General features: G+C 43.3%; 3 protein-coding genes across 3 annotated transcripts; 2 read left to right on the top strand and 1 right to left on the bottom strand.

The window, feature by feature from the left end:
* Positions 1-200: 200 nt before the first annotated feature.
* Positions 201-1976, bottom strand: LOC306925077 (C-X-C chemokine receptor type 3-like; the record flags this gene model as incomplete). Its single annotated transcript, XM_079503758.1, has 2 exons — positions 201-1037; positions 1620-1976. The coding sequence occupies 2 exons, from the start codon at positions 1974-1976 to the stop codon at positions 297-299; spliced, it is 1098 nt and encodes a 365-aa protein (XP_079359884.1). The 3' UTR covers positions 201-296.
* Positions 1977-12856: 10880 nt separating this feature from the next.
* On the top strand, positions 12857-17773 carry LOC306924877 (E3 ubiquitin-protein ligase TRIM35-like). The gene is made up of 6 exons (XM_079503559.1): positions 12857-13589; positions 13859-13954; positions 14569-14799; positions 16008-16030; positions 16302-16420; positions 16592-17773. The coding sequence occupies exons 1-6, from the start codon at positions 13158-13160 to the stop codon at positions 17137-17139; spliced, it is 1449 nt and encodes a 482-aa protein (XP_079359685.1). The 5' UTR covers positions 12857-13157; the 3' UTR covers positions 17140-17773.
* A 1890-nt stretch (positions 17774-19663) lies between these two features.
* On the top strand, positions 19664-25505 carry LOC306924812 (E3 ubiquitin-protein ligase TRIM35-like). The gene is made up of 6 exons (XM_079503462.1): positions 19664-20445; positions 20820-20915; positions 21420-21650; positions 22094-22116; positions 22702-22820; positions 24176-25505. The coding sequence occupies exons 1-6, from the start codon at positions 19987-19989 to the stop codon at positions 24712-24714; spliced, it is 1467 nt and encodes a 488-aa protein (XP_079359588.1). The 5' UTR covers positions 19664-19986; the 3' UTR covers positions 24715-25505.
* The last annotated feature ends 391 nt before the right edge of the window (positions 25506-25896 follow it).

The following is a 25896-nucleotide window of genomic DNA, read 5'->3' as shown; positions in this document are numbered from 1 at the left end:
TGATATCCCTGCATCCCTCAGAGAAACACACAAAAGACACACGGCTCTCCTCGCCACACAAAAGTGTTGAAGCTTTTTGATCCTGATATATTTCTGTCTGATGATCTGCCTGCCTGCCTGCCTGCCTGCCTGCCTGCCTGCCTGCCTGCCTGCCTGCCTGCCTGCCTGCATGTCTGTCTGTCTTTCTGTTGGTCTGCCTTCCCATGATTGTCTGTCTGACTTACTTGCTGTCTGTCCATTTGTTCACATCTGTCTGCATGCGTATCTATAAGCATCCTTCCCTCCACTCCACAGTCTCAGATAGCGATGGAGTTGGAGGTGTCCCCAGACTCAGACCAGAGGGAGTTTCTCCTTGCGGCAGTAGACTGGAATGTGACACTACTTTTCAGCCTGCAGCCCAGAGACCTCAGGATGCCCAGCAGCTGACGGCGGAACTTGATGCCCACAAAGGCGTAGAGCACGGGGTTTAGGCTGCAGTGGATGTAACCCAGGGTGGAAGTAACAGTCACTGCTTTTTCGAGAGAAGTCCTGCTGCTGCAGGTCAATGTGGACAAGGAGATGTTGGACTGAAGTGTGTCCATCATGAGGGTGATGTTGTATGGTGTCCAGCAGAGGAAGAAGACCACCACCAGGGCCAGGATGACCCTGACAGCCCTCTGTTTCTGGAGGCCCTGGGAGCCTCGCTGCAGTTGCAGCAGGATGCTGGCGTAGCAGAAGATCAGGACAGCTGATGGTAGCAGGAAGCCCACGATGTGGTAGAGCAGACGGGAGCCCAGACGCCATTCAGTCGTTGACTGAGAGAAGTGATGGTAGTCGCGAATGCACTCAATCCTGTTTCCTCGTCTATCATCTTCAACGGCCTGCAGGAAGACCCAGTCGGGGATGCTGAGGAGCAAGGAGAGGAGCCAGACCGACAGGCAGCTGGAATGAACCAACCAGGCCTTCCTGCGGGAGAACATCTGGGCAGCGTGGACGATGGACAGGTAGCGGTCCAGACTGATGCAGGCCAGAAGGAAGATCCCACAGTAGAAGTTGATCTAGGGGAAAAATGAGGAAGAGAAAGACCAGAGAAGTGAAATAAAGATAAATATTATGGTGTGTTTCAAAACCAAAGCGCAATGCTCATTGTGGTCATCTACAGTATGTAGGCGCAAGTTAATGTTGACCTCTGAATTCCTTCTCCTTTTCGCCAACATGTTGGAAAGATAATCATCTTTACAGTGGTGAACTCTTAACAGATCACGTATAAAGTGCATGGACCCTGGTCTACTGTTTATCTTGTGATTTGACAGGAAATAATAGCATCTTCTTTTCTTTATGTCTGTTCCCTTCAGGGGTCGCCACAGCGAATCATCTGCCTCCATCTCACCCTGTCCTCTGCCTCCTCTTCTCCCACACCTAACTAGGAAATAATTGGATATACCCCTTAAAACAGGAACTCTCCCCACAGCTAAACAGTTGACACCATTATACAAATTGAATGAAGTGTATAGAAGAGTGAGGGGGTTGGGGCGCAGTGGATGATGATCTAAATCGTTCTCAATCTCAGGCAGTCTGTCACATAAGTGTCTTGTTTCTGTTATATGCAGCAGTACATTGTACTTGTACAATACAATTACCGTGAATATTGCTCCGATGATCTTGCATAGGGGTGTCCCAAAGCTCCACCCCTTTTCCTGAGCGGACTGCGCAGCCCAGAAGGGAAGTGTCACCAGCAGCAGGGTATCGGCCACGCCCAGGTGGAGAATGAAGGTGTCCGTCACACTCCAGTCCCGCCTCCTCTTTACCAGAACCCACAGGAGCAGTCCGTTCCCCAGCAGACCGACTACCAGAGCCAGGTAGTACAGAACTGGTATGAATACCGCCTCAAAATCCATGGTCTCATTACCTTCGCATACCGTCCCAAGGTCACCATCAGTGTCAGTATAATTAAAAGTACTGTTCTCATTGTATTCATCAAAGAAGTCTTCTGCCATTGTATGCTCACTCTGCAAAAACAAATCCAAAATAAAACAAATCTGCAAATTAATTTTCCTTCTGCATGTGTTCATTCAGTGTTCAGTCAGATTATGGTACAGTCTATTTTAAGGAAAAATATTTATAGTGACTTATAATCACACTACATTGCATTATAACAGTGATTATAATGCATTATAAAATCATTATAATGTATTACAACGATGAGAATTATAATACACTGTATGATCCTGTTCAAAAGAAAAGTCAGGAAAGTATTATAATTAGTGCTGTCAAAATAACTGAGACCCGAGCCATACATCCCATAATCCGATCCGCACTAATCATCGCTCTGGTATCTGATGGTTGATAGATCCAAACGAGATGGAAAGAGATGTATATATATATATATATATATATATATATATATTATTGCCCCTTTTTGTCCTGGCAAAATAAATGGCATACTGCTAAATAAATAAAAACCTCATCATCAACAACCACAACACCACTCTTTGAATCAACATTTATAACAGATCATACACAAATGAGAAAAGACTCAAATCTAAATTCAGATTTCGGACCAAATTCTACTACTCAAACTAATGGATATGGTAGCCAATCAAAGTTTTAAAAGTGTTGATTTACCCAATCATTAGGTCCCTTGTCCATGGTGTTGCAGCTGTACCACACAGAGATTAACTGACGTTTATGACATGATAGCAGAACAAAGCCCCAAAAGGAAATGTACATGAGCTGTGGTTATAGTTAGGTTAGTGTTGGGGTAGGTTGTCGGACTATTGCGTACCAGATTGTTAGGATGTCGGACCAAAGATAGGCACCCACTAAAAATCATGGGGGGGCATACATTAGTCCGAAGTATACGTGTATTCACCCGTGGCTCCGACATACGTGGCCGGTTAAGACACATACGTGGCCGGTTAAGACACATATGTGGCCGGTTAAGACACATACGTGGCCGGTTAAGACACATACGTGGCCGGTTAAGACACATATGTGGCCGGTTAAGACACATACGTTGCCGGTTAAGACACATACGTGGCCGGTTAAGACTCACCCGTGGCTTCCGTGTGCGGTTAGGGCTAGGTTAGGGTTTGGGTTAGGGTGTCAGACTATTGCGTGTCAGACTGTTAGGATGTCGGACCAAAGATATGCACCCTAAATTATATGAACGAATGAATGTCCGAATTATCACAAATTTGGGTCCCACACTTACAACGTTATCTGAGGTTTTACAAAAAATGCCACAAATGATGAATGGTGAATGCAATGTCTGAACTATCACAAATTTGGGTCCCACATTGAGGGGCCTATAAAAAAAGAGCCGACTGTTTTTCAAACACCTGGGGCTGTTTCCCCAGTTGAGTTTCGCTGTAACTATTTTGTCTTCACACCTTTTTTTTGTGTCTCTGCAGCGTCCGGTGCAGATGCAGTCTGTGGCGAGGGTGAGAACCCAGATGGAAGAACAACTCAACATCGGCATGCAAGCAAAAAAAAATTATAAGCTTATTTGATTTGATTTAGGTAGAAATAGTTAATTCAACATAATTAACTTCAACCCAGGAATTACACATAAGGCCTTATGCCACAATCAAGGCACAAAGTGGATAGGTACAGTAACAGGATGTACACATATTGCTGTAATGAAACACTTTATATCCAATGTGGTCCTACAATAAATAAAATAAATACCGGTAGTCTAATAAATTACATAACATGCAGCATGTCACATGAATTCAAGAACAATCCAAATACAAAATACAAGAAAGATGTCATCATTGACTGAAAACAAAACCCATGCTTTAGTAGAAAAGACACACGTGTGCATGCATGGGCACATTTCCTGAATATTGTGTGAGTTAAAACCACAGGCCACCTTCATGCTCCACCTTTAGTCATCAGCCAACACACACACACACACACACACACACACACACACACACACACACACAAACACGTCTTTGTGCATATACGCCCAAGCACACATTGTTGTTATTGGAAAACATAGCAGGAAGATACAAAACAATATATGTCTTAGAACACAGAAGGGTTTATGAAAGGTTCAGACACTTGAAAAACAAGAGTTTCAGTGCATGTGTGTGCCCCAGCTGCTGAGCTGCATGAGTCACTTCTAGTTGATTTCCATACTGTACCTTATTACTGGTACAGTAGTTGGCCTTCTGTGCACATTGTAAATATATTCTCTAATCTCTACACAGTTCCCCTTTCTGGGCAATAGTTATTCACATATAATTCCTTATCTTATTTAGATTTTCCTACAATCAATACTGTTTCAGTGCTAAATTATTAGTAGCCTACAAAATGTAGTAAGTTAGTGAACTTAATTGGCAGAGTGAAAAAACAAAATTGGCATTTATCTGTTGTAGTGGTAAATGGTGCATTTATATAGCGCTTTTTATCCAAAGCGCTTTACATAGATTATTACATTTGCCCATTGACACACTAATGGCGGAGGAAACCATGCAAGGCACCAACCTGCACCTTACTCAAGGACACTTCGACACTAACTCTGGGGTAGCTCGGGATCGAACTGGGAGCCTCACGGTTCTGCCTCACGGTTCTGCTCTACCGGCCACTCTACCCCTTAGTCACTGCCGCCCCCTTTCAGAGGTTGGAAAAGAGATCCTTGGAAATTGAAGGCAGCGCTCTGGGATACTCTTTGTATTCATATTTCATTTCAACAAAAGAACAATGTAAATTTAAATGTTATGTTCTTGCATGGCCAGGTAATTGTAGGCTATTCATTATATTATTTCCCCAATGCATGTTTTCTTTTATGTCACCATAGGAACTATAGTTTCACACAAGCCAATTACTGTTTATTTCGGGAACTCTATGTTCTCCATTTCTTGGTCTTGGTGAAGTGAAACAACCAAAACATCCTATTATAATCACTAATGATTGTAATTCTCAGAAGAAGTCATGGCAACAACTATCGTCACTATCACAAATATCTTAACAACTATCTTCACCATCACAATGTTAGGCTATATTACAACACACACAGTTTACAGTATAACCAAACAACTCATATTCAGCACAAGCCTTTGGCCAAAACAACACAAGTAGCTAAATGGTAACATACATAACACAATGTACACCATTACGTTTACGTAATAATAATAGCACACACCTTCTTGAATGATTCCTTACAGTTCTGGGACCTGCATGGGTACAGTGGAAATATAATATAATATATATATATATACACATATACACACACACACATGTGTGTATATATGTGTATATATGTCATTTTACAGATACAATGCAAGAGATGAAAGACATTGTGATTAGGCTATTCACTAAGACTGGGATTATCATTTGATCTTTCAAGATTGTACTGTAAGTGACATGAGCAGATATATGGCATCATTAATAGCCTTGACATATCCAACCTTCATATCCAACCTTCAAACCTACCATTCTTGGTATGTTTTGTTCAGAGTTCAGAATGCAGAATGGGTAATAGTATCAACACCACACCCCGCACTATGCAGGGGATGGGGTATCACTGGGTTCAGCATGACACACTGACACAATTGTTCACTGAAAAATCTTCTGAAATCTATACTGTACACACAATTGTTCACAGCTGAAATCAAACACATAAACAACCCAATGTAGGGATGGAATTGTGGTTAGAATGTCCGCCCTGGCCCCTGGGACTGGGAGTTGGGGTTCGATGCCTGGCGGGGTCATAACAAAGACTTTGAAACATGGGACCCAGTGCCTCCCTGCTTGGCACTCAGCATCAAGGGTTGGATTGGGGGTAAGTCCCTGCGACATACTAGCATCATGTCCAAGGGGTGTACTTGTACATGAAGCTGCCTCACGCTACAGAAACAGGAGATAGGCTCCTGCCCTATGGGCCTCATGGCTCAGCAAGACTTACTTACAGTTTGTCATCATTATATTAATAAAATCACACCCGTGTGAACTGAGTGGTGTAAGGTCTTATATAGCCTGATCAGCTGTGGTCTGACGTAATGTCTGACGTAATGAAATCACACCCGGGTGAACTGGGTGACCGTAGCAACCATGCTCATTTTTTGAGCACAGACAGACAGACAGACAGACAGACTAACAAAGCCAGTTGTAGGAGTGGTTTACACCACTCAAAAGTCCTTCTTGATTCACTTGTGTTGGTGTGGAACATAAAGAATGAATCTATGAAGAACACTTATTTCTAATCACAGCAAAGTTCAAGTAAGAATGTCATATTCTTCCCCAATATTTTGAAAATACAGGCAATAACACACTATGCCTTAGGCTCCATGCTACTGTTATTAGAATTAACCACTTGAACCCCAGCATCCTTATTCTGGGTGGAACATTAGCCAAAAATAGCAAATATTTTCAAACGTGAGCTTTATTTTAATGGCAACAATTATTTTGTGCATAAAGTGCAACTCAAAGTCATGGCTATTTTGGAGTGCAGCGCTAAATGTTTTTTTCTGACAAATTCCGCCAATGTCATATTATGTCTGATAAGTACTGTACAATTCTCTTTAAACTATGAATGAGCAGTTGTTTTAAACACATCTCAAATTAGAAAAAAACAATCTTTCAAAGATTTATTAGCAGTCAAATTATTGAAAAATGCTGTATGAATCATGCAACCATTTGTTGAACTTGGCTCAACAATGTAAAAGGGATCAATGTACAACGCCCCCCCCCCCCCCCCCCCCTGTACCTTTGTGGGTTTCCTGTCTTTTTCCTGTCACGTTTTCACATCACCATTACCATTTGCACCCTAGCAGTATGCAACATTTAAAAGCTGATTTAATCTCAGAACCTCAGTGTCATATTGCACTGAAGGTCCTAGGACCGAACTGTTTGCTACTTTTTTGCACCCCACACTTTGAGCACAGAGCACTTTATGAGCATGTTAAAATAAAATACTATTTTCTTAGTCTCTGTCTAAGGAGTCTTAGTCTCGCAGAGAGCGAGTCTTTTTCTGCCAGTTCAAAGTCAAAGTCGTACGATTTGTCACACACGTTACCGCAGTGAAATTTGTTCTCCGCATTTGACCCAGCATCTCTTGGAGCGGTGACCCACAGCCAAGGAGCGGTGAGCTGTAGCCGTGCCGCGCTCGGGAATCATTTGATTAGTTGATTTGACCCCCCAATCCAACCCAGTTCACGTCAGAACAGACAGTGCTACACATTTAAATGTGCTAAAAATGCAAGCCTCCCTATTATAAAATATTCATAAAAGTTGATGATCAAACAACAGTTTGATTATATCCTGATCACCTTATGTGAGAACATTGTGTGTGTGTGTGTGTGTGTGTGTGTGTGTGTGTGTGTGTGTGTGTGTGTGTGTGTGTGTGTGTGTGTGTGTGCGTGTGCATGTGCGTGCGTGTGCGTGTGCGTGTGCGTGTGCGTGTGCGTGTGCACGTGCGTGCGTGTGTGTGTGTGTGTGTTATTTACTGTATGAATGCCATTTTACAGTAGCTACATCTGCAGGGTGCAGTGTGGTACAATACATCCACAATGTGAATGATTATCCTGAATAACTTGATCAGCTAGAGAAAAATAACGTCAAAGTGCTGCCCACTCTGTATGAGGTTTCAGTTATGTTTAAAACTAATCACATATGCAATAGACTCCAACCAAGAGTCAGACTGAGTCTTGCATTTTATTTTGGTCAAACACTGTGTGGCATCTCAAACATAAAGGGATTGAAATTGAACATTTAAAATGCCAAAGATAAAGATGGGGAGGAGAAATTATGAACCACTATTCCGGGGCAAACATCCAGCGAAGATAGCAGATCTATAACTTTGCAAATTGCAACACAAATGGTTTTGCTTCTTTGGAAGTTGGGTTAATAATGGGGTGTGAAAACATAGGCCCAGTTCTCAGGTTTGGTGTGACAAAGAGCTGATGCTTGAAATGTTGTCAATACATATAATATTGGAGTACGGTATGTGTGCGTTCTACGGTATTCGTTTGATCATAGCCAAACCCAACGTACCTTGATAAATGATCTGCATATTCTTTCAATTGTTGTGAACTTGTGAATGGAAATTCATCTTCATGCTGTACACAAGTCATTACTATTAGACTATAGATTAATTCATATACCCCTCCTGTCTTTCATTCTACTGCTGTTGCTGCTTTGACACCACCTGACACACTGAAGGCTCATTCATAGTCTGGATTTTCGGTGGTGAGCTGACCACCGGAGCTGAAATAACATTGAGCGGTGGTGAGTAAAAACAGAGAGAAGGGCTGGGGTGGTGGCGGTGGTTTGCTCTTCACCGCGGCTCGTGACGTCATGTTGTAGTTCGGTGGTCACCTCACCACCGAAAATCCAGACTATGTATGAGCCTTGACACATTTTCCTCTGGGGATGAGGGGATCAATCAAGTTTTATCTTCTTTTCTTGTCTTGTCTTATCCTATCTTATCTTAGCGTTGTTATGTTTGGGCAGAATTCTAACAATTGAGTTGGTATGACAACAAAAAGTATTGAATCTTGAATAAGAGGGCTGTAGCAACACCTAAGCCACTTGCCTGGCTTGAGGTATCTTGTGGGCATTGAGATACTGGCCCACTTGTCCCGTGTTGCAGTGCGAATATCATAGACTCGGACTAAAAATTCTTTACTTTGCACTTGAAATCATTTTATTGACTATACATTCAACAATATATCAAGGGGAGAAAGGGAGGTGGAACAATAGGTTGGCATCAAGTTTAGTTCACACAAATCTGAATGCAGGTGTCCCTGTCTGCCTAATAAGCACAGAGTGACAATGGTCATTGTCCTATTGTCTTAAAGTGCTGAAAACATATCTAACTATCTTCAACATCTTGTTAGGCCCCAGCCCTGAATCACTACCCATTCCCATTAAAAAAATATGTCTGGCGATAATGAAGTGAAATTAAATGAAAATTCAGGCTAAGTATCAGGCTAACTTCTTGTGGCAGTTTTTAGCTCCTGGATTTCAAGGACAGGAATATTCTCTCTATGCTGTTGACTAATTAAAACGTTTCTAAACATGAAGACCAGTGCCTTTGATTCACTGCCTCTGTTGGAGGTAACGCTCGCTCATCTGACCTCCTGACCTGGCTTTCATGCATGGATTTTGTTTTGCTCATTCATGGCCTAGCACAAAATTCGTCACAAAATTCAATTTCCACTGTGATTGGTACTGGTACAAATTATACTGTTTCAGTGAATCTGCACCTGACTTTTATTTTGTGGCTTGCCATTCCACCACCGTCTTACAGGTGTGGTGTATGCAACCTTTAGCACTTCATTCTCCGTTACTGCAATAGTGACTCCTATTGGTCAGGGCACCTGTTTAGTTTAGTGGGGTGTGTAACCACCAGGTCCCGATCCCGACGGCCTTTACTGCGTGTCACCCCCCCCATCTCTCTCCCATTTCCTGTCAGCCTACTTTCATCTATTAGTTGTGCCGTTTACGGTTTACAGTTCTGTGACCGCGGAGAGCAAATGTCCGTTTCTCAATGGATTTGTCATCTAGGAGGGTTAACAAATTGAGCCCCCATGTAAATCGCAAAAATGCGGGGAAAATTCATGATAGCCCCAAATCCATATGGCCACCATCAAAAACTGGCACAATAAGGCAAATTTATCTAAAATTCATTCTGCTTTCAGTAGCATGTGACGTGTCAAACTAGGGGGTTTTCATGATTCTGAATCCATTCCAAGCATTAGTGTTTTTTTGTGCAAAAATAATGCTTGGAATGGATTCAGAATCATGAAAACCCCTAGTTTGACACGTCACATGCTACTGAAAGCAAAATGAATTTTAGGTAATTTTGCCTTAAAAATAAAAATAAATAAAAAATAGCATGTTCTACCACATTCTCCCGGTGAAAATAAATCCTCACTGTCAGGTGAAAAGAAGCGGATTTGTCAACAAGGGTATCAGAGGAAGTGGTGGACAAAGTATATATACCGGTACTCAAGTAAATATTCAAAAAAACAAACCAAAAATGTACATTTAGGCCTACTTTTTAATATCAATGTGTTGTTGTATTGCAATTTAGAATATACATGTGAAAAACGAATTCAGAAATTACCCAAAATTGTGAAAACAGCGCAGCTCATGTGTTTTTTTTAAAGAACTATATTCAACTCTATCGTTTTCTTTTTCAAAGAAAAGGGAACTGATAGGAACTTTCGTTGCACCACCCAAAGTGTTGGCCCCCTGGTAAGCATTCTGATTCACAAACACACACAATCCTCTTCAGTTAAGAAGGGTGAAGTAGTAGTGAGAAGAATTTCCCTAGAATTAAGTAAATGTCATGAATTCATTTCTTGCCATTGGTACAACTTCTACAACTACACATTTCTTTCTGTGTTTAAACTACAAAGGCCTTACACACAAGCTTGGTATCACAGTACACTTGGGGAGCAACATGTGATGTATTCCAGTACCAGTAGTCATAAGCCTCCACCCAGTCCTGTTCCTGGAGGTGGAGATCATAGATATATGTATATGGTGGAGATGGTGTGTTCCTAACCTGACTCCGCTCTGCTGCCCCATCTGGCGGAGTCAGGTTAGTGTGTTCCTGGAATCACAATAAACTGGCCAATAAAGAATACTGCTCTGGCTCCCTCTGTTGTCAGATTCAAATGTGTGACATCTGGATGGTTATGTGCTATTATAATTCAATCTTGTAGCTGCAGATTCGGAGCCTGCATTGACGGAACATAAATCCCAGTGGTGGAAAGTAACTAACTGTACAATTTTGAGGTATTTGTACTTTACTTGAGTATTTCCAATTTCCAGTACTTTTACTTCTACTCCACTACATCTCAGAGCCAAAATTTGTACTTTTACTTCACTACAATATTTGAACATTTTAGTTACTAGTTACTTTGGAGATTTTAATTTTGATTAGAAAACATACATTAACCACTTCAACACTATACATTTTGGCAAATTGAAAATAGCCGATTTACAAGCTCACAATGCATCGCAATGCGACACAGCTTGTAGATCTGCTATTTTCAATAGATTTTCTATACATTTTGAACTTGTGAAATGGCACATTCTGCACCATGAGTACTTTTACTTTTAGTACTTTAAGTACATTTTGATGTCGATACTTTTACTTGTAACGAAGTAGTTCTAAATTGCAGTATTGGTACTTTTACTTAAGTAAAACAATTGAGTACTTTTTCCACCACTGATAAATCCTAACCTAACCTTACTGTAATACCAAACTTAACCCTTTGCCTAAATTCTGTGAGTGCAGTTCTTTCAGTGAAGGCTCCTGACTGGCTGACTCTGCAGCGGGCCACTATTGATTCAATTGTTTTATGTGTGCTGTTACTCAATGATATGCTTAGCCTTAGATATGCTCAGAAATCAACCGTGTTTAATTTATTATAAAAACACTGGCAAAAACGCAACGTTTCGGCCATGGTTGGCCTTCATCAGGTGATCATCAGAAATCCAACCACTCACTGTAGATCGTAAAAGGCCTAAGCACACTTTAGATTCCATGCGCGGACAGAAGAACCTGTATTTTACGTCATTTCCGAGTTTTTAGACAGCTGGTGGATGGAAAAGAAGCTCCACACCCCGCGGCTGACTAGCCGCTGCCACACCATCAAAAGAGCTGCGCACGTTCTCGGCTGCGCGTAGCTTAAAGCTTGAGTTTTTAGACAGCTGGTGGATGGAAATTAAGCTCCACCTCCGCGGAATTCTTGCGCGACGGCCAGATTCCCGGAAACGCTCTCCTCCGCTCAAGTCTTCCGCGGAGGTGGAGCTTCTTTTCCATCCACCAGCTGTCTAAAAACTCGGAATTTAAGCTGCGCGCAGCTTAAGAAGTGCGCAGCTTAAGAATGTTTTGCGCTATGGTGTGGAGACGGTGACTAGGTGCTGCCACACGGTCAAAAGAGCTGCGCACGTTCTCGGCTGCGCGCAGCTTAAAGCTTGAGTTTTTAGACAGCCGGTGGATGGAAATTAAGCTCCACCTCCGCTGAATACTTGCGCGACGGCCAGATTCCCGGAAACGCTCTCCTCCGCCCAAAAAGTCCGCGGAGGTGGAGCTTCTTTTCCATCCACCAGCTGTCTAAAAACTCAGAATTTAAGCTGCGCGCAGCTTAAGAAGTGCGCAGCTTAAGAAAGTTTTGCGCTATGGTGTGGAGACGGTGACTGACTGTCACCGTCTCCACACCATAGCGCAAAACATTCTTAAGCTGCGCACTTCTTAAGCTGCGCGCAGCTTAAATTCCGAGTTTTTAGACAGCTGGTGGATGGAAAAGAAGCTCCACCTCCGCGGAAGACTTGAGCGGAGGAGAGCGTTTCCGGGAATCTGGCCGTCGCTCAAGAATTCCGCGGAGGTGGAGCTTAATTTCCATCCACCAGCTGTCTAAAAACTCAAGCTTTAAGCTACGCGCAGCCGAGAACGTGCGCAGCTCTTTTGACCGTGTGGCAGCACCTAGATTCCCGGGAACGCTCTCCTCAGCCGCGGGGGTGGAGCTTCTTTTCCATCCACCAGCTGTCTAAAAACTCGGAAATTACGTAAAATACAGCTTCTTCTGTCCGCGCATGGAATCTAAAGTGTGCTTAGGCCCGGTGTGTACATGTCTAGTGAGCAGCCTGTCAGAGCTTTCATTGTTTCAGTATCTCTCAAATTTGCATCCAATCCCATTCACCTGGAGGAGTACAAAAACTAAAAAAATATCAAACATTATTATAACGTTATTATAGAGAGGAACTAGTCTATACAAATGTAGCTATGTTGTCCAGACAGTGTCCACACGTTTAATATACTTCCCCTGTGGAAAATAATAGCATATCTTCTCTTCCCGTGCTCACTGCTCATAGGTCGGGCCGGTCTGACCCGCTGACCAATAGCATCAGCCTGTAGAAGCGTCTAGAAGCGTCAAGCGAATAGATCGCGAGATTGCTAGACTATTTTTATAGTAGGCCATATACACGGTTTTGAGTTTGAGGAACTTGGAGCGGTTTAACATAACTTCGTGCGCCTCTCCCTGCATCTGATCTTAAAAGTGTGTTTGTAGAAAACATGCTTATATTTTGAGAGCACAAGCTGAAGAACACGACCTCCTGACATTCCTCGACGAAACCTAGTTTTTTTTGTTAAAAGCGAAAGTAAAAAACGCACTTCCTGGAAGGGCCGCCTGTGACTGTCGCGCGGAGTCATGGCTGGGAGCATGGACACGTCCCCTGCGTTTCTCGACGGCGTGAGTCTTCTGCAGGAGGAATTAACCTGTCCCGTCTGCGCAGGGATCTTTCGTGATCCCATACTGCTGTCATGCACCCACAGCTTCTGCCGAGACTGCTTGAACAAGAGCTGGCAGCAGCAGCACAAGAGGTGTCCACTATGCAGGAAGGAGGGAGGGGACGCACCGCTCATTCCCAACCGTGCGCTCAACGGCGCCTGTGAGACCTTCCTGAAGGATCGGGGCTGGCGACCACCCAACACCGAGCTGGGAGAGGACCACTGTCCCTTGCACCGCCTGGAGCTCAACCTCTTCTGCCTGAAGGACGAGACGCCGATCTGTGTTGAATGTGTGGCTCTCCACCGTGGACACGGGTTGCTGACTATCCCCGAGGGGGCGCCCTACTGCAAGGTGTGTGTGTGTGTGTGTGTGTGTGTGTGTGTGTGTGTGTGTGTGTGTGTGTGTGTGTGTGTGTGTGTGTGTGTGTGTGTGTGTGTGTGTGTGTGTGTGTGTGTGTGTGTGTGTGTGTGTGTGTGTGTGTGTGTGTGTGTGTGTGTGTGTGTGTGTGTGTGTGTGTGTGTGTGTGTGTGTGTGTGTGTGTGTGTGTGTGTGTGTGTGTGTGTGTGTGTGTGTGTGTGTGTGTGTTCCCCCCCTCACTTTGTGTTTTCTTTACACTGCAGGCGGAGTTGGAGTTTAAAGTCAAGATTTTTGAAGGCAAAGTGAAGACGTTCTTGAACACGGAAAATAACTACAACAACACTGTAGAGTACATCAAGGTAATGAATATAGAGTGTTGATGGTTTGTCTCGTAGCACCTTGGATGAATTTCACAAGGTTCATTCTAAACTGTAGTAAACTGACTTCCTGTAGCTAACCTCATGCCACATATTTGCTTTCCGCAGCAGGCTTGTATTTACTATTTACTACAGTGCTCTGAACCGGTCTAGAGCTTGCTGTATCCGGTAATTTACACACAACATGCATGCACCATTTCTGTATCCGCTCTTATCCTAGACCTAGACCCAGATCGGATAAGCAACCTGCAAAGCGAATTGATCCCAGGAACTGTACTCACTAAGAGAGTACAGGGAGTGGTTTGCCGCCCACAACCTTTTGTCTTTTGAAAAACCTGTCAGGTCAGACATGGCAGTTAGGAGTGACTTTGAAATGTGCTAGAGAAGCAAGGTGGCACACACTGAAACGCCTAATTGAACATATCGAAATGGGTATAACAATGTTCAGATTACCAAAGTTCTTTTTTTTTTTTTTTAAATCAGTTCATGTTTAGCAATTCCTGCCCTGTGCCAAATGTGAATAATCTAAATCCTTATTTTATGCACTCACTTTGTCTGCATCCCTGTCATTCTTTCTTTCTATCCTCATATCACAGCACCAGGCAAGCCATGCAGAGAAGATGATTAAGGCGGAGTTCAAGAGGCTCCACGAGGTGCTCGTCACAGAGGAGGTCCTCCGTCTCAGGGTCCTGGCTCACGAGGAGCAGGAGAAGATTGCCACCATGGAGCGCATGTTAGACAACTTAAGTGATGACATCACCTTTCTGCAGCAGGAAATTGAAGACTTCAAGAGGCAAATGGAAAATGAGGATCTGTCATTCTTGAAAGTAAATTCAGTTTGCATTCCAGAGATTTGTATTTCTTACATCCTGCATGACAGATTTGTATTTCTTACATCCCGCGTTCCAGATTTGTATTTCTTACATCCCATATACAAGTATAATAGTAAGTAGAAATGACTAATATATATATAGTACCATAATGAGTAATAACAATAGCACACTGAGAGGTGCATTTATTTAGGTGATTTGTTCATTGGTTCTAAATATTATATACAGCAAGTACATTGTAAGAATGTACTACTACTGATAATAATAATCCTTAAATAAAAATGTGTGAAATCAAATCTCTGTACGGGTGTCCCCCGTATCTAGAGATGGTAATAATAAAAGATGCTTTAGAATGTATGTCAATGTGCAAATAGAATTCTGATTCTAGGATATACTGAAATGCCTAAATGATAAATATCTTTAGGAGCAACTGTATCCAGAGATGTCTTAAACATCAACATATTTGTTTTGAATGAAAACAGGAAAAAGCAGGTTGAGCAGGTTTGCAGCACATTTACAGTACTAGCGGTTTGTGCTGCCGAACACCTACAGTATGTCGCAGAACCGATCCGACCAATATGGGGCGACTGTGGCTCAAGAGGTAGAGCAGGTCGTCCAATGATCCATGGGTCGGCGGTTCGAATCCCGGCTCCTCCTGTCTACATGTCGAAGTGTCCTTGGGCAAGACACTGAACCCCAAATTGCTCCCGATGTGCTGGTTGGTACCTTGCATGGCTTCCGCCGCAATCGGTGTATGAATGGGTGTGTGAATGGGTGAATATGCTGGGTGAATGTAATGCACAATCTATGTAAAGCGCCTTGGATAAAGGCGCTATATACCATTTAATATGTCTGAGTCAGTCTTGGGCTTTGTCAGATTACCCATTGTACACATCTGTTCCTTTTGTGCTATGCCCAGCAGCCAGATCTGTGGCTCTGGAGCCCTCCCAGTAGCCAATACAATTTAATATAGGATATACATGAATAAGGTATTCTTCTATCGCATACCTGGTCTGGGATATTGTTAGTTAATTGACTATCTACACTTACCTACACAAATACTCTACCAACACTAAATGTTTCATAATACTGTCCAATACCTTTTTGCTTGCTAAATCCATTTATTTTTCAGAAATTGCTATGTAAAAAACTTGTTTTATTTTCTGCTACCATTCAGTAACTATTATTTATTGTCTGTTTTTCAGAAATTTCGAGATTTAAAAAGTCGGTAAGTTCAAGCTCACAAAGCATTGCCATGTGAAACATTGTGAGCATGTAGAATCTGCTATGTCATAATAATTGAACATTATGCTGAAATGGCAGATCTACAAGCTCACTGCAACATGCACCGTGTTAGCTTGTAGATCAGCTAATTTCACTATTGGACGTACAACACAGTGAATAGGGTTTAAGTGGTTAATTGTGCCTGGTTTACACCAGTAAACTTTTCAATCTCCCCAGCTTGACTGCAGTATTTACTGTTTGCCACCTTGCATTAGGGCCCAGTGGACAGCGGATGACCCAGAACTCCCCAAGGACATTCTTCTGGACATGGGAAAGCATGTTGGCTCTCTGGGCTTCAAGATATGGACGAAAATGCAGATGAATATCAAATATAGTGAGTGTAGTCCCTTGTCAGTTTGTGGTTGATTCGAAAATTGTGATTTGTATCACAAAAGAATGTTTAGCACCTTTATAATACATGGTGGTTCTCTTCTTCCTACCCATTCTTCTATATCTGTCTCTTTTTCGCTCCATCTTCCTATTTCTCCAATTACTTTCACTCCAGACCCAGTGATATTCGACCCCAACACGGCTTCTCCCTGGTTGTCTTTGGCCCATGACCTGACTAGCATCAAAGAAAGCCAGGAGAGGCAGGTGGCACCTGCTAACCCTGAGAGATTTGATCCCTGTGTCTTCATCCTGGGTCATGAGGGTTACACTACTGGCAGGCACAAATGGGATGTAATTGTCGGTGACAATCCCAAGTGGATCCTGGGTGTGTGTGCAGAGTCACTGATCAGAAAGAAGAAGTTTACAGTTTCCACAAAGCGTGGCGTTTGGGCCATCAGCCTGAGCAAGGGTGTCTACAACGTCATGACCCCAGAACGGATGGAACTAAAGCTGGAGAGGCGGCCAGAGCGCATCAGGATCAAGCTAGATATGGAGATGGGATTGGTGTCATTTTGGGACGGTGGGACGGGAAAACATCTGTGTTCCTTGACTAGCTTAACCAATCAGTTTGATGACACAATATTCCCTCTTTTTGGCCCAGGTCTCCATAGCGCACCCATGGTTCTGGCACCAGGAAAGACTCATGTCCACCACACCATATGAAAGGGAAGCATAGTGCTCAGTGTTAGTTGTGTCTGAGCCAGATATTGTATATATTCTTGGAAGGGACTCTAGTTAACTATACTCTTTCGACTCTTAGACTATGTCATATACAACATACACGCGTGAGTGCGTGTGTGCGTGTGTGTGTGTGTGTGTGTGTGTGTGGACGGAGTCAAAGGATGTTTTTGTGAAATAAAAAAATCTATTTCCAAAAGCATAGGTTTAAATCAGGCTTCCCCATGTTTCTCTTAAATAAGATGCACCCAAAAAAATGCGTATGAAATGTATTGTTTGTTCTAGATCAACAACATGATTGATTTGACATAGTATCAGGACATCTTGTAACCCCCAAACATATGTAACTATTCCATGAACACATTCTACTGACATGAAAAGAAAATCTGGTCACTCAAACTAAATCTTGAGGATATCAAGGGTTTTGCAGGGTTCTAGATGAAAGCAAGGTCTATAATCCCTTAAAAGGTATTCTCTGATGTCATCAAATATAAGAAATTACTCTGCTGTTACATATGTAACGTAATCATCAATCTACTCAATTGGTCTCATGAAATATTTATGGATTAACATTTATATAATTTGTTTGGAAATAAAGCACAATGGGTTGTATATGGCATTGTCTGGTGTTTTGGTGTATTTATTTCTTGTTTGGTAAACCTGTTATTACCTGCTATTAACTATCTAGTATTGTGACAGCAAGTCTTCCTTTGTCCTCTGACTCCAGGGGCGTCCCATAACGTCAGTGTCAGTGTAAATTATTGTGGTTTGTTTATTAGCAGAGTTCTACCTAGCCCCATATGTGCCCTCTCCCTACGCTCATTCTGTAGCTCCGAGATGAGGTCACACACAGGGCCCCTCCCATCCCGTTCAGAAACGGTGCATGTTTCCACAAGGAACGATTCTTACCCTTTTCTAAACAATGAATCAAAAACGTGAAGCGGCAGAAAGGGTACACTAATTCAAATTTAGCAACGTCCAAGAAAATCCGAGTTTAAACGGTTACGAGCGTTACAGCGGTTGGTTTAGTCAGCCGCTTCCATGTTTATCAAGGGATTCGTGCGTGTGCGCGTGCATGTCGAGTGAACTGAAGTCAGTTGGAAATTTTCGACCAGGGGAGGCGCTAAAGCTTTTCAACTTCCTTGAAAAACATGCTAAACAACCGCTAGACGCTCGTGTAACCGTTTAAAGTTGGATTTTCATGGACGTTGCTAAGTTTGAATTAGTGTAAACCCTTTCTGCCGCTTCACGTTTTTGATTCATTGTTTAGAAAAGGGTAAAGGTGCTGCCACACGGTCAAAAGAGCTGCGCACGTTCTCGGCTGCGCGTAGCTTAAAGCTTGAGTTTTTAGACAGCTGGTGGATGGAAATTAAGCTCCACCTCCGCCGAATACTTGCGCGACGGCCAGATTCCCGGAAACGCTCTCCTCCGCTCAAGTCTTCCGCGGAGGTGGAGCTTAATTTCCATCCACCAGCTGTCTAAAAACTCAAGCTTTAAGCTGCGCGCAGCTTAAGAAGTGCGCAGCTTAAGAAAGTTTTGCGCTATGGTGTGGAGACGGTGTAAAGGTGCTGCCACATGGTCAAAAGAGCTGCGCACGTTCTCGGCTGCGCGCTGCTTAAAGCTTGAGTTTTTAGACAGCTGGTGGATGGAAATTAAGCTCCACCTCCGCCGAATACTTGCGCAACGGCCAGATTCCCGGAAACGCTCTCCTCCGCTCAAGTCTTCCGCGGAGGTGGAGCTTCTTTTCCATCCACCAGCTGTCTAAAAACTCGGAATTTAAGCTGCGCGCAGCTTAAGAAGTGCGCAGCTTAAGACCGTTTTGCGCTATGGTGTGGAGACGGTGTAAGAATCGTTCCTTGTGGAAACATGCACCGTTTCTGAACGGGGTGGGAGGGGCCCTGTGTGTGACCTCATCTCGGAGCTACAGAATGAGCGTAGGGAGAGGGCACATATGGGGCTAAATTCTACCTAGCGGTAATTAGGCCACATATTTTAAATTATTTTCCATTGCACAGTGCGCTATTTCCGAACGCGCCCCTAAAGGCATCCATGTAAGTTATGTGAACTCCGCAAGAGGGTCACATATTTCACCGTAACACCACCATGCTGGAGTGATCGAGTAGGAGTGAGCGAGTAGCCGAGATTTTGGGTATTGGAATTTGGCTTAAGTCTGCGCAGTTGAATCATAGAGTATATATATAATAGAGACTGAACTGGCGCGAAGCTCCGCCCCCCAGCTATTCATGTCAGTGGAAGTTGCTCAGTGGCGTTTTGAAGCACCCGGAAGACTGCCGGAAGTCCCTCCCAGGACCTCAACTTTGAGGTCCTGAGTGACGTAGGGCAACTGAGCGCTCAACGTTAAAGCCCAGCTGCACGGGGTTTCCCGGTCATGAATCGACGGGTCCGCCTGTAGTCCCTCCTCCTACCACTAGGACCCAGAGCTTCAACGTTGAATAGCATCACTGGCCCCTTGAGTTGAATGGGGTGGTTGAGAATCACTTTGCTTGTATTTCTCGTTTGTCACGTGACTCGCTTCCGTCCCGGAAGTTTCGAAAATCGAGACTCATAACACGTCGGACGCTGGTCGGACGGGGAACTACTCGAGTAGGACCAGTACAGTAGTACTTACTGCTTATAGCTCGGTAGCTCTCTCCGTTTTGGCAAACAAAATCACATTTAGGTTTGTCTTGACAAGGAACATAGAGGCTAGGAAATCAATGAGACCGGCCGGGTGCGCGTATACTTTGTCACAGTTTGCTCTTCGAGAAGTTAGCCATTTTGTTAAGAGAGCGAAAGTAAACAGGCATTTCCTGACTTCTGACTAGAGCCATCATGGCTGAGCGCATGGACACTTCTGATTTCGATGACAATATGTCAGAGGATTCCTTTCCGCTCCAGGAGGACTTAACTTGTCCCATCTGCAAAGGAGTCTTTAGGGATCCGGTGCTCCTGCCTTGCAGTCACAGCTTCTGCCGAGAATGTCTGGAGAAATGCTTGCAGCAGAGGCAGAGGTGTCCCATATGCAGGGTGGAGTGCAAAGAACAGCAGCCCATCACCAACAGGGCGCTCAACTATGCCTGTGAGTCCTTCCTGAAGGAGAGGGTCTTGTTTAAACCAGCGCCCAAACAACCGTTGGCAACCGCCGAGCACTGTCCCCAGCACCGCCTGGAGTTCACCCTGTTCTGTCTGACTGACGAGGAGCCCATCTGTGTACAATGTGTGGCACAGAATGGGCATGGCAGCGGCTCACACGAGCTCCTGCCGATCGCGAAGGCGGCGTCCTTCTGTAAGGTGAGAGTCACGTATGTTATTATGACGGGTTGGTTCTCAAACGTTTTCATGTCGACAGTCGAGGACTCTCAAATTAATATGGCCGTGGTCGTGGATCCCCCGTCTGAAAATATAGTTTGTACCAGCCAGGGACTCTCATTATCCCATACAATATTTGGGTTGTTCTCCCTGGGACCCTACTTTGAGAACCACCGTCAGTGATTTAAGAATTATGACTTGGTTACATTTTTAGCCTACATACATAATATACTACACTGGCAGCCCACCTACATTGGATTGGATTCTCAGTTACAAATGTAAATTATTGTACTGTTTATTTTGCACAATTTTTTGCAATCCTTTTTGATTATTACTGTTTTTATTCTACTTTGCAGGAGGAGCTGGGACATAATGTCCAGGTTTTTGAAAGCAAACTGGACTCTTTCATGAAAACGAAAAATAATTTCTGTAACACGGTAGAATGCATCAAGGTAATGTTGTCTTGTCAAGTTTGTTTGGTTATGTATAGTATTGCATTATTGATATTGGCAGGAATAGCCGTAGCCCTAGAATGCCTCTGTTGTTACATACATATACCTGCATAGAGCCGGCGGTTGAACCGAGCTACAGATGATAATCTTAAAATAGGCACGTACTGTACAATTTTGAAGATAGGGGTGAAACAACCACTTACAAAGCTTATGAAGTCATCCAGTAACATGTTTTCCCATTAAATCTTACGGAAGCAGTACTGTGCATGCGGACGGGGGTTGACTCGGAATTTTTTAAAATTAAGCCTGATTTAAGCCCCTGTCTTAAAATTGTACGTGCGTACAAGTTTAAGTTTATCATCTGTAGCTCAGTTCTGATACCTTTTACTTTTTTGGAAACTATGGGATGTGCTCAAAAAACGAGAACACAGCTATGACAAAGCAAATGCCAAGCTTAGTCAGTCTATGAGCATTGTTATTTTTCTCTCTATCCTCCCACCACAGCACCAGGCCAGAGAGGCAGAGAAGATGATCAAGGCAGAGTTTGAGAGACTCCATAAAGTCCTTGAGACAGAAGAGGCCGTCCGTCTCAAGGTCCTGGCTGACGAGGAGAGGCAGAAGATCTTGGCCTTGGACAACATGATAGCAAAAATTAGCAACGACATCCAGGCCATGTCAGATAACATCGACACCATCAAGACTGAAATGGGGGATAAGGATATACTGTTCTTAAAGGTAAGTTCAGTAAAAATGGCAAGAATAAGACATTGTGTGCCGTTCTGCAATACCAGTAGTAGGGTTTCTTTCTTACTCTAGAGAGAGAATATCTCTTTATTTGCAAGAGAACATAAATAGTTCTAACAGTGGCCAGAGCAAGTTACATGGTCAACACATTCAACTGGAACAGGATGAGCACTAGTGTATTATCCATTTAATACACAACAACTTCAGTGTGAATTAGAATGTCAGAGAAAATGGGACTCTCAAGGCAGTTGAAAAATGTAAAAGTGACATAGTGAACTTGTAACAATTAGACTAAACCACTCCCCAAAACCACACTACATTTATTTATTATGATGCAACGAGAGACATTCGATTTGTTTTGTTTGTTGTGAAATATTCTTAGTTTTTTCTTTTACCATATGCTACTAACTTAAAATTGTGTGTCTGTATTTCAGAAATATTCGGATTTAACTATGAGGTAAGCAGTTACAAAAATGGACAATAGCACTTCAAAAGGCCCTGCACAGTTGTGTAGTTGGTATAGTCACTCTAGACTAGAGACTGGTCTAGTCTACTGGACAGGCATTAGAAACATGAAATATACAATGATGGTGAAATTGTGTCTTATTTATGCTTGTTCCTAATATCCAATCCATGCTCCTTTTGGAATGCACGCTATCAAATGCATTCAAACTTCCATTCCCACGTTTTATGTGGCCTATCTTTCGATTCGTCGATCTCCTTATAAACATGACTTCTGTACAATTCAGTTAAAATCTTGATTGTGCAACAAGAAACTTAGGTTGCAGAGGGGGTGTAACACTAGAACCAGGCTAATAGAAGGTAATTTTAACATACAGTACACTCACTGACTGACACGTACAGAAGTGACAACACTTAAATACTTTGACACCGATTCAAAATCAAATGGCACCCCATGGACATGGGTTATAAAATACAATAATGTGTGCATTAAAAGGAAATTGTGTGTCTGTGTGCGACACTGTGCGTGCATCTGCATACACTCCCCATCTTCACAAAGTTTTACTTTATCTTGCATTAGGGCAAAATTAACGTGGGGAAATCCACAGCACCCTAAGGACACTCTCCTGGACATGGCAAAACATGTTGGCTCTCTGGGCTTCAAGATCTGGAAGGACATGCAGACCCATATCAATTATAGTGAGTATAGTGACTATACTATAGTCCTTTGTTGAGGGTGAAGCTTGTAGATTGTGACAGCTGGGCATAGATCTGAAAATAATGTTTAGTACCTCAAATAGAGGGGAAGAGAGATGTAATATTTGTTTGCCCGTTTGTCATTTGAAGTGGATGTCATGAGTGCTAATGTATTATATTAGTCAAACTAGCACATAGTAGTTTTAGCCCACAATACGAAGCCTAACTGCTAGTGATGTGCGGGCCGTTGCCCGCAGGTCCCCGGGTTGACCCGCAGGGCGGGTGGGTCAAGGGTTTCAGCGCAATTATCGCACGGCGGGTGGTGCGCTCCCCCCTCCCAAAAAGGAGGGAAAAAAGCATTCCGGTACCTGCTCTCCTGTGTCTACTGTCTACTCCTCCTGCTGAAAACATCAGCTTGTTCTGTTGTTCATCAATGTGTTGCTTATGAAAGGGCGCTTTAGCCCCTGCCTTTTTGACCATTGGAGAAAAGTGCCCTTTCCGTTCTGAGGCTCTGAACCTGACTGTCATCAGCGCAATGAGCACATCTGCACCAAATCTTTCTTAATTGAGCGCGGGTGCTGTGCAGTGTGCAGGCGTGCACAGTGCGCACACACAGAATTATAGCAGATCCAAAGCTACAATCTACAGCAGGCGACGCGTTGTGTGTGAGTGTGTGAGAGAGAGAGATCACGGCGTAGGTTCCAGAGGCCCAGTCAGTTTAGAGCTTGCCAGTCTACTGTAACTTTGAAGATAGGTGGCGAAAAAACAACAAAAGAGAGCCTACTTTGGGCAGCCCGTGTGCATGCTAATTTCTGTTAGCAGTAAACCACAGCATGTAAGCCGCCTTTGTTTTCAATGATCCCCCCCATTAGCACGTCGGCAAACCCGTTCTCACCTATTGGCCGGAGATTTTATACAATTTTGGAACTGTTAAGAACCGGAATCGATAAGCAGAACCGGAATCGGTACCAGACTCACCATCCCTAACTGTAACGGGTACCATCGCCCATAATCCATCTCGCCCTTGTTTTTTTCCGCCAACCACACACCGACCGCCCGGTACGGCAGTTCTTGTATTCTTTATTTAGTTTTACTGAGAATAAGGTTATAATAAAACCATAACAGTTAAATGTAGTTAGTTACTGCCTTTATTTGGGAATCTCTTACTGAGATTACACTGCGCTGGGGGTAGTTATCAGTCGAGTGTCCAAGTTTACCAAACGTGTTGGGTATTTCCCTTCCTCTCTTGGTAAATGGTGCATTCATATAGTGCCTTTTATACAAACGGCCGTTATATTCACACACATGAAACCATGCAAGGTACCAAACATGCTCATACCTTTTTTCATTCTTTACAGACCCAGTGGTGTTCGACCCCAACACAAGTTCTCCCTGGTTGGCTTTGGACCCTAACCTGACTAGTCTCAAAGGAATCCAGGAGGAGGTGGCAGTGGCACCCGCCAACCCTGAGCGGTTTGATCCCTGTGTCTTTGTCCTGGGTAACGAGGGCTTCACTGCCGGCAGGCACAAATGGGATATAATTGTTGGCGACACTCCCAAGTGGATCCTTGGTGTGTGCAAAGAGTCACTGATCAGAAAGAAGACCTTTACTGTGTCCACAAAGCGTGGTGTGTGGGCCATCAGTCACAGTGAGGGGATATACAGTGTCATGACCCCAGAGCGTAAGGAACTGAAGGTAGAGAAACCGCCAGAGCGTGTCCGGGTCAGCTTGAATATGGATAAGAGCGAGGTGTCATTTTGGGATGGTGAGACGTCGAAGCATCTGTGTACCTTGACTTGTCAGTTCAATGAAAAGATATTCCCACTGTTTGGCCCTGGGATCCATGGCACACCTATGGTTCTGGCACCAGGAAAGATCTCTATTCATACCTCATGAAGAAACATCATGCTCAGTGTTTGTTGGGGCCTGAGTCGGATATTGATGTGAGCATCTGAATATATGAATAATATATATTAACCTACTGCATATGCTCTAGTCCAGGGGTTCTCAACGTTTTTTGGCCGGGGACCCCCTGAAATGCTTTGGCAATGTCTCGGGACCCCCGCCCCGCCCCCTCCCGACCCCCAATATAAATTGACTGCTACAATAACTTTAATAATAGAGACAATACACCATAAATAAATACTGAAACCAGATATAATCATTAGGGCATGTACTATGTGTACTATATGTATTAGACAACCTATCTCAGGACATTAAACCATGCTAGGTCGTCTGACCGGGAAGACATGAAGAAAATGCAGGATGCACAGGAAAAACAAGCTTTGATCTGGATTAAATCTTCAAAACTTACATAGGATCTACAGTATCTATAAATGCACCGAAAAATGTCTGTCAGTCAGTCATTCTGTCTGTCCTTCTGTCTGTCTGTAGCCTACACTTCCTTATATTAACCTGACTCCGCCAGATGCTCTACTGTAGAGAGTACTCTCTACTGCTCCATCTGGCATCATTTGCTGTTCATATATTCAGAACGGGTAAGGACTAGTAATAATAATACATACAATTTATATAATGCTTTTCAAGGTACTCAGACAGAATAGGACAGAAACTAGAATCAGTTTCCATTACCTTTGCTGTATTTGTTGACTGCTGATTTTGTCTCTGATACATTTTGTGCACTGTATAAGGTGACTCTTTTCTTTAATAAAAGGTTTTTAAATTGTTTTCTTTATCACAGTTAATCTTTTTGGTAGTGTGTCAGGCAATCGGGTAACATGGCACTACTTAAAGCTTTGTCTTTTTTTTATAGTGAATACAATGTTTTGTCCAATCTGTATGGTAAGAGTATGTTAATATTTATTAATCAATTATTAATCTCAATTTGAACACTGATGCCTGTCAGTCACAATGTGGGACAGGGTCTCAATTGGGACGCCTGAAAAGTCTTGGAAATGAGATTGTCAAACACAAAGGGTGACATCTGGTCACCCTAGCTCTGGTCCATAGCCCTAATGCCCTTTGCTGCCGTTGCATTAAGATAGATAGATCTTTATTGACAACAACACAATTCAGTTTAGAGCTTCACCACTGGCATACAAATAAATAACCATACTG

This window comes from Electrona antarctica, assembly GCF_951216825.1.
Source record: "Electrona antarctica genome assembly, chromosome: 6".
Taxonomy (NCBI): domain Eukaryota; kingdom Metazoa; phylum Chordata; class Actinopteri; order Myctophiformes; family Myctophidae; genus Electrona; species Electrona antarctica.
This window is presented reverse-complemented; position numbering and strand designations above follow the sequence as displayed.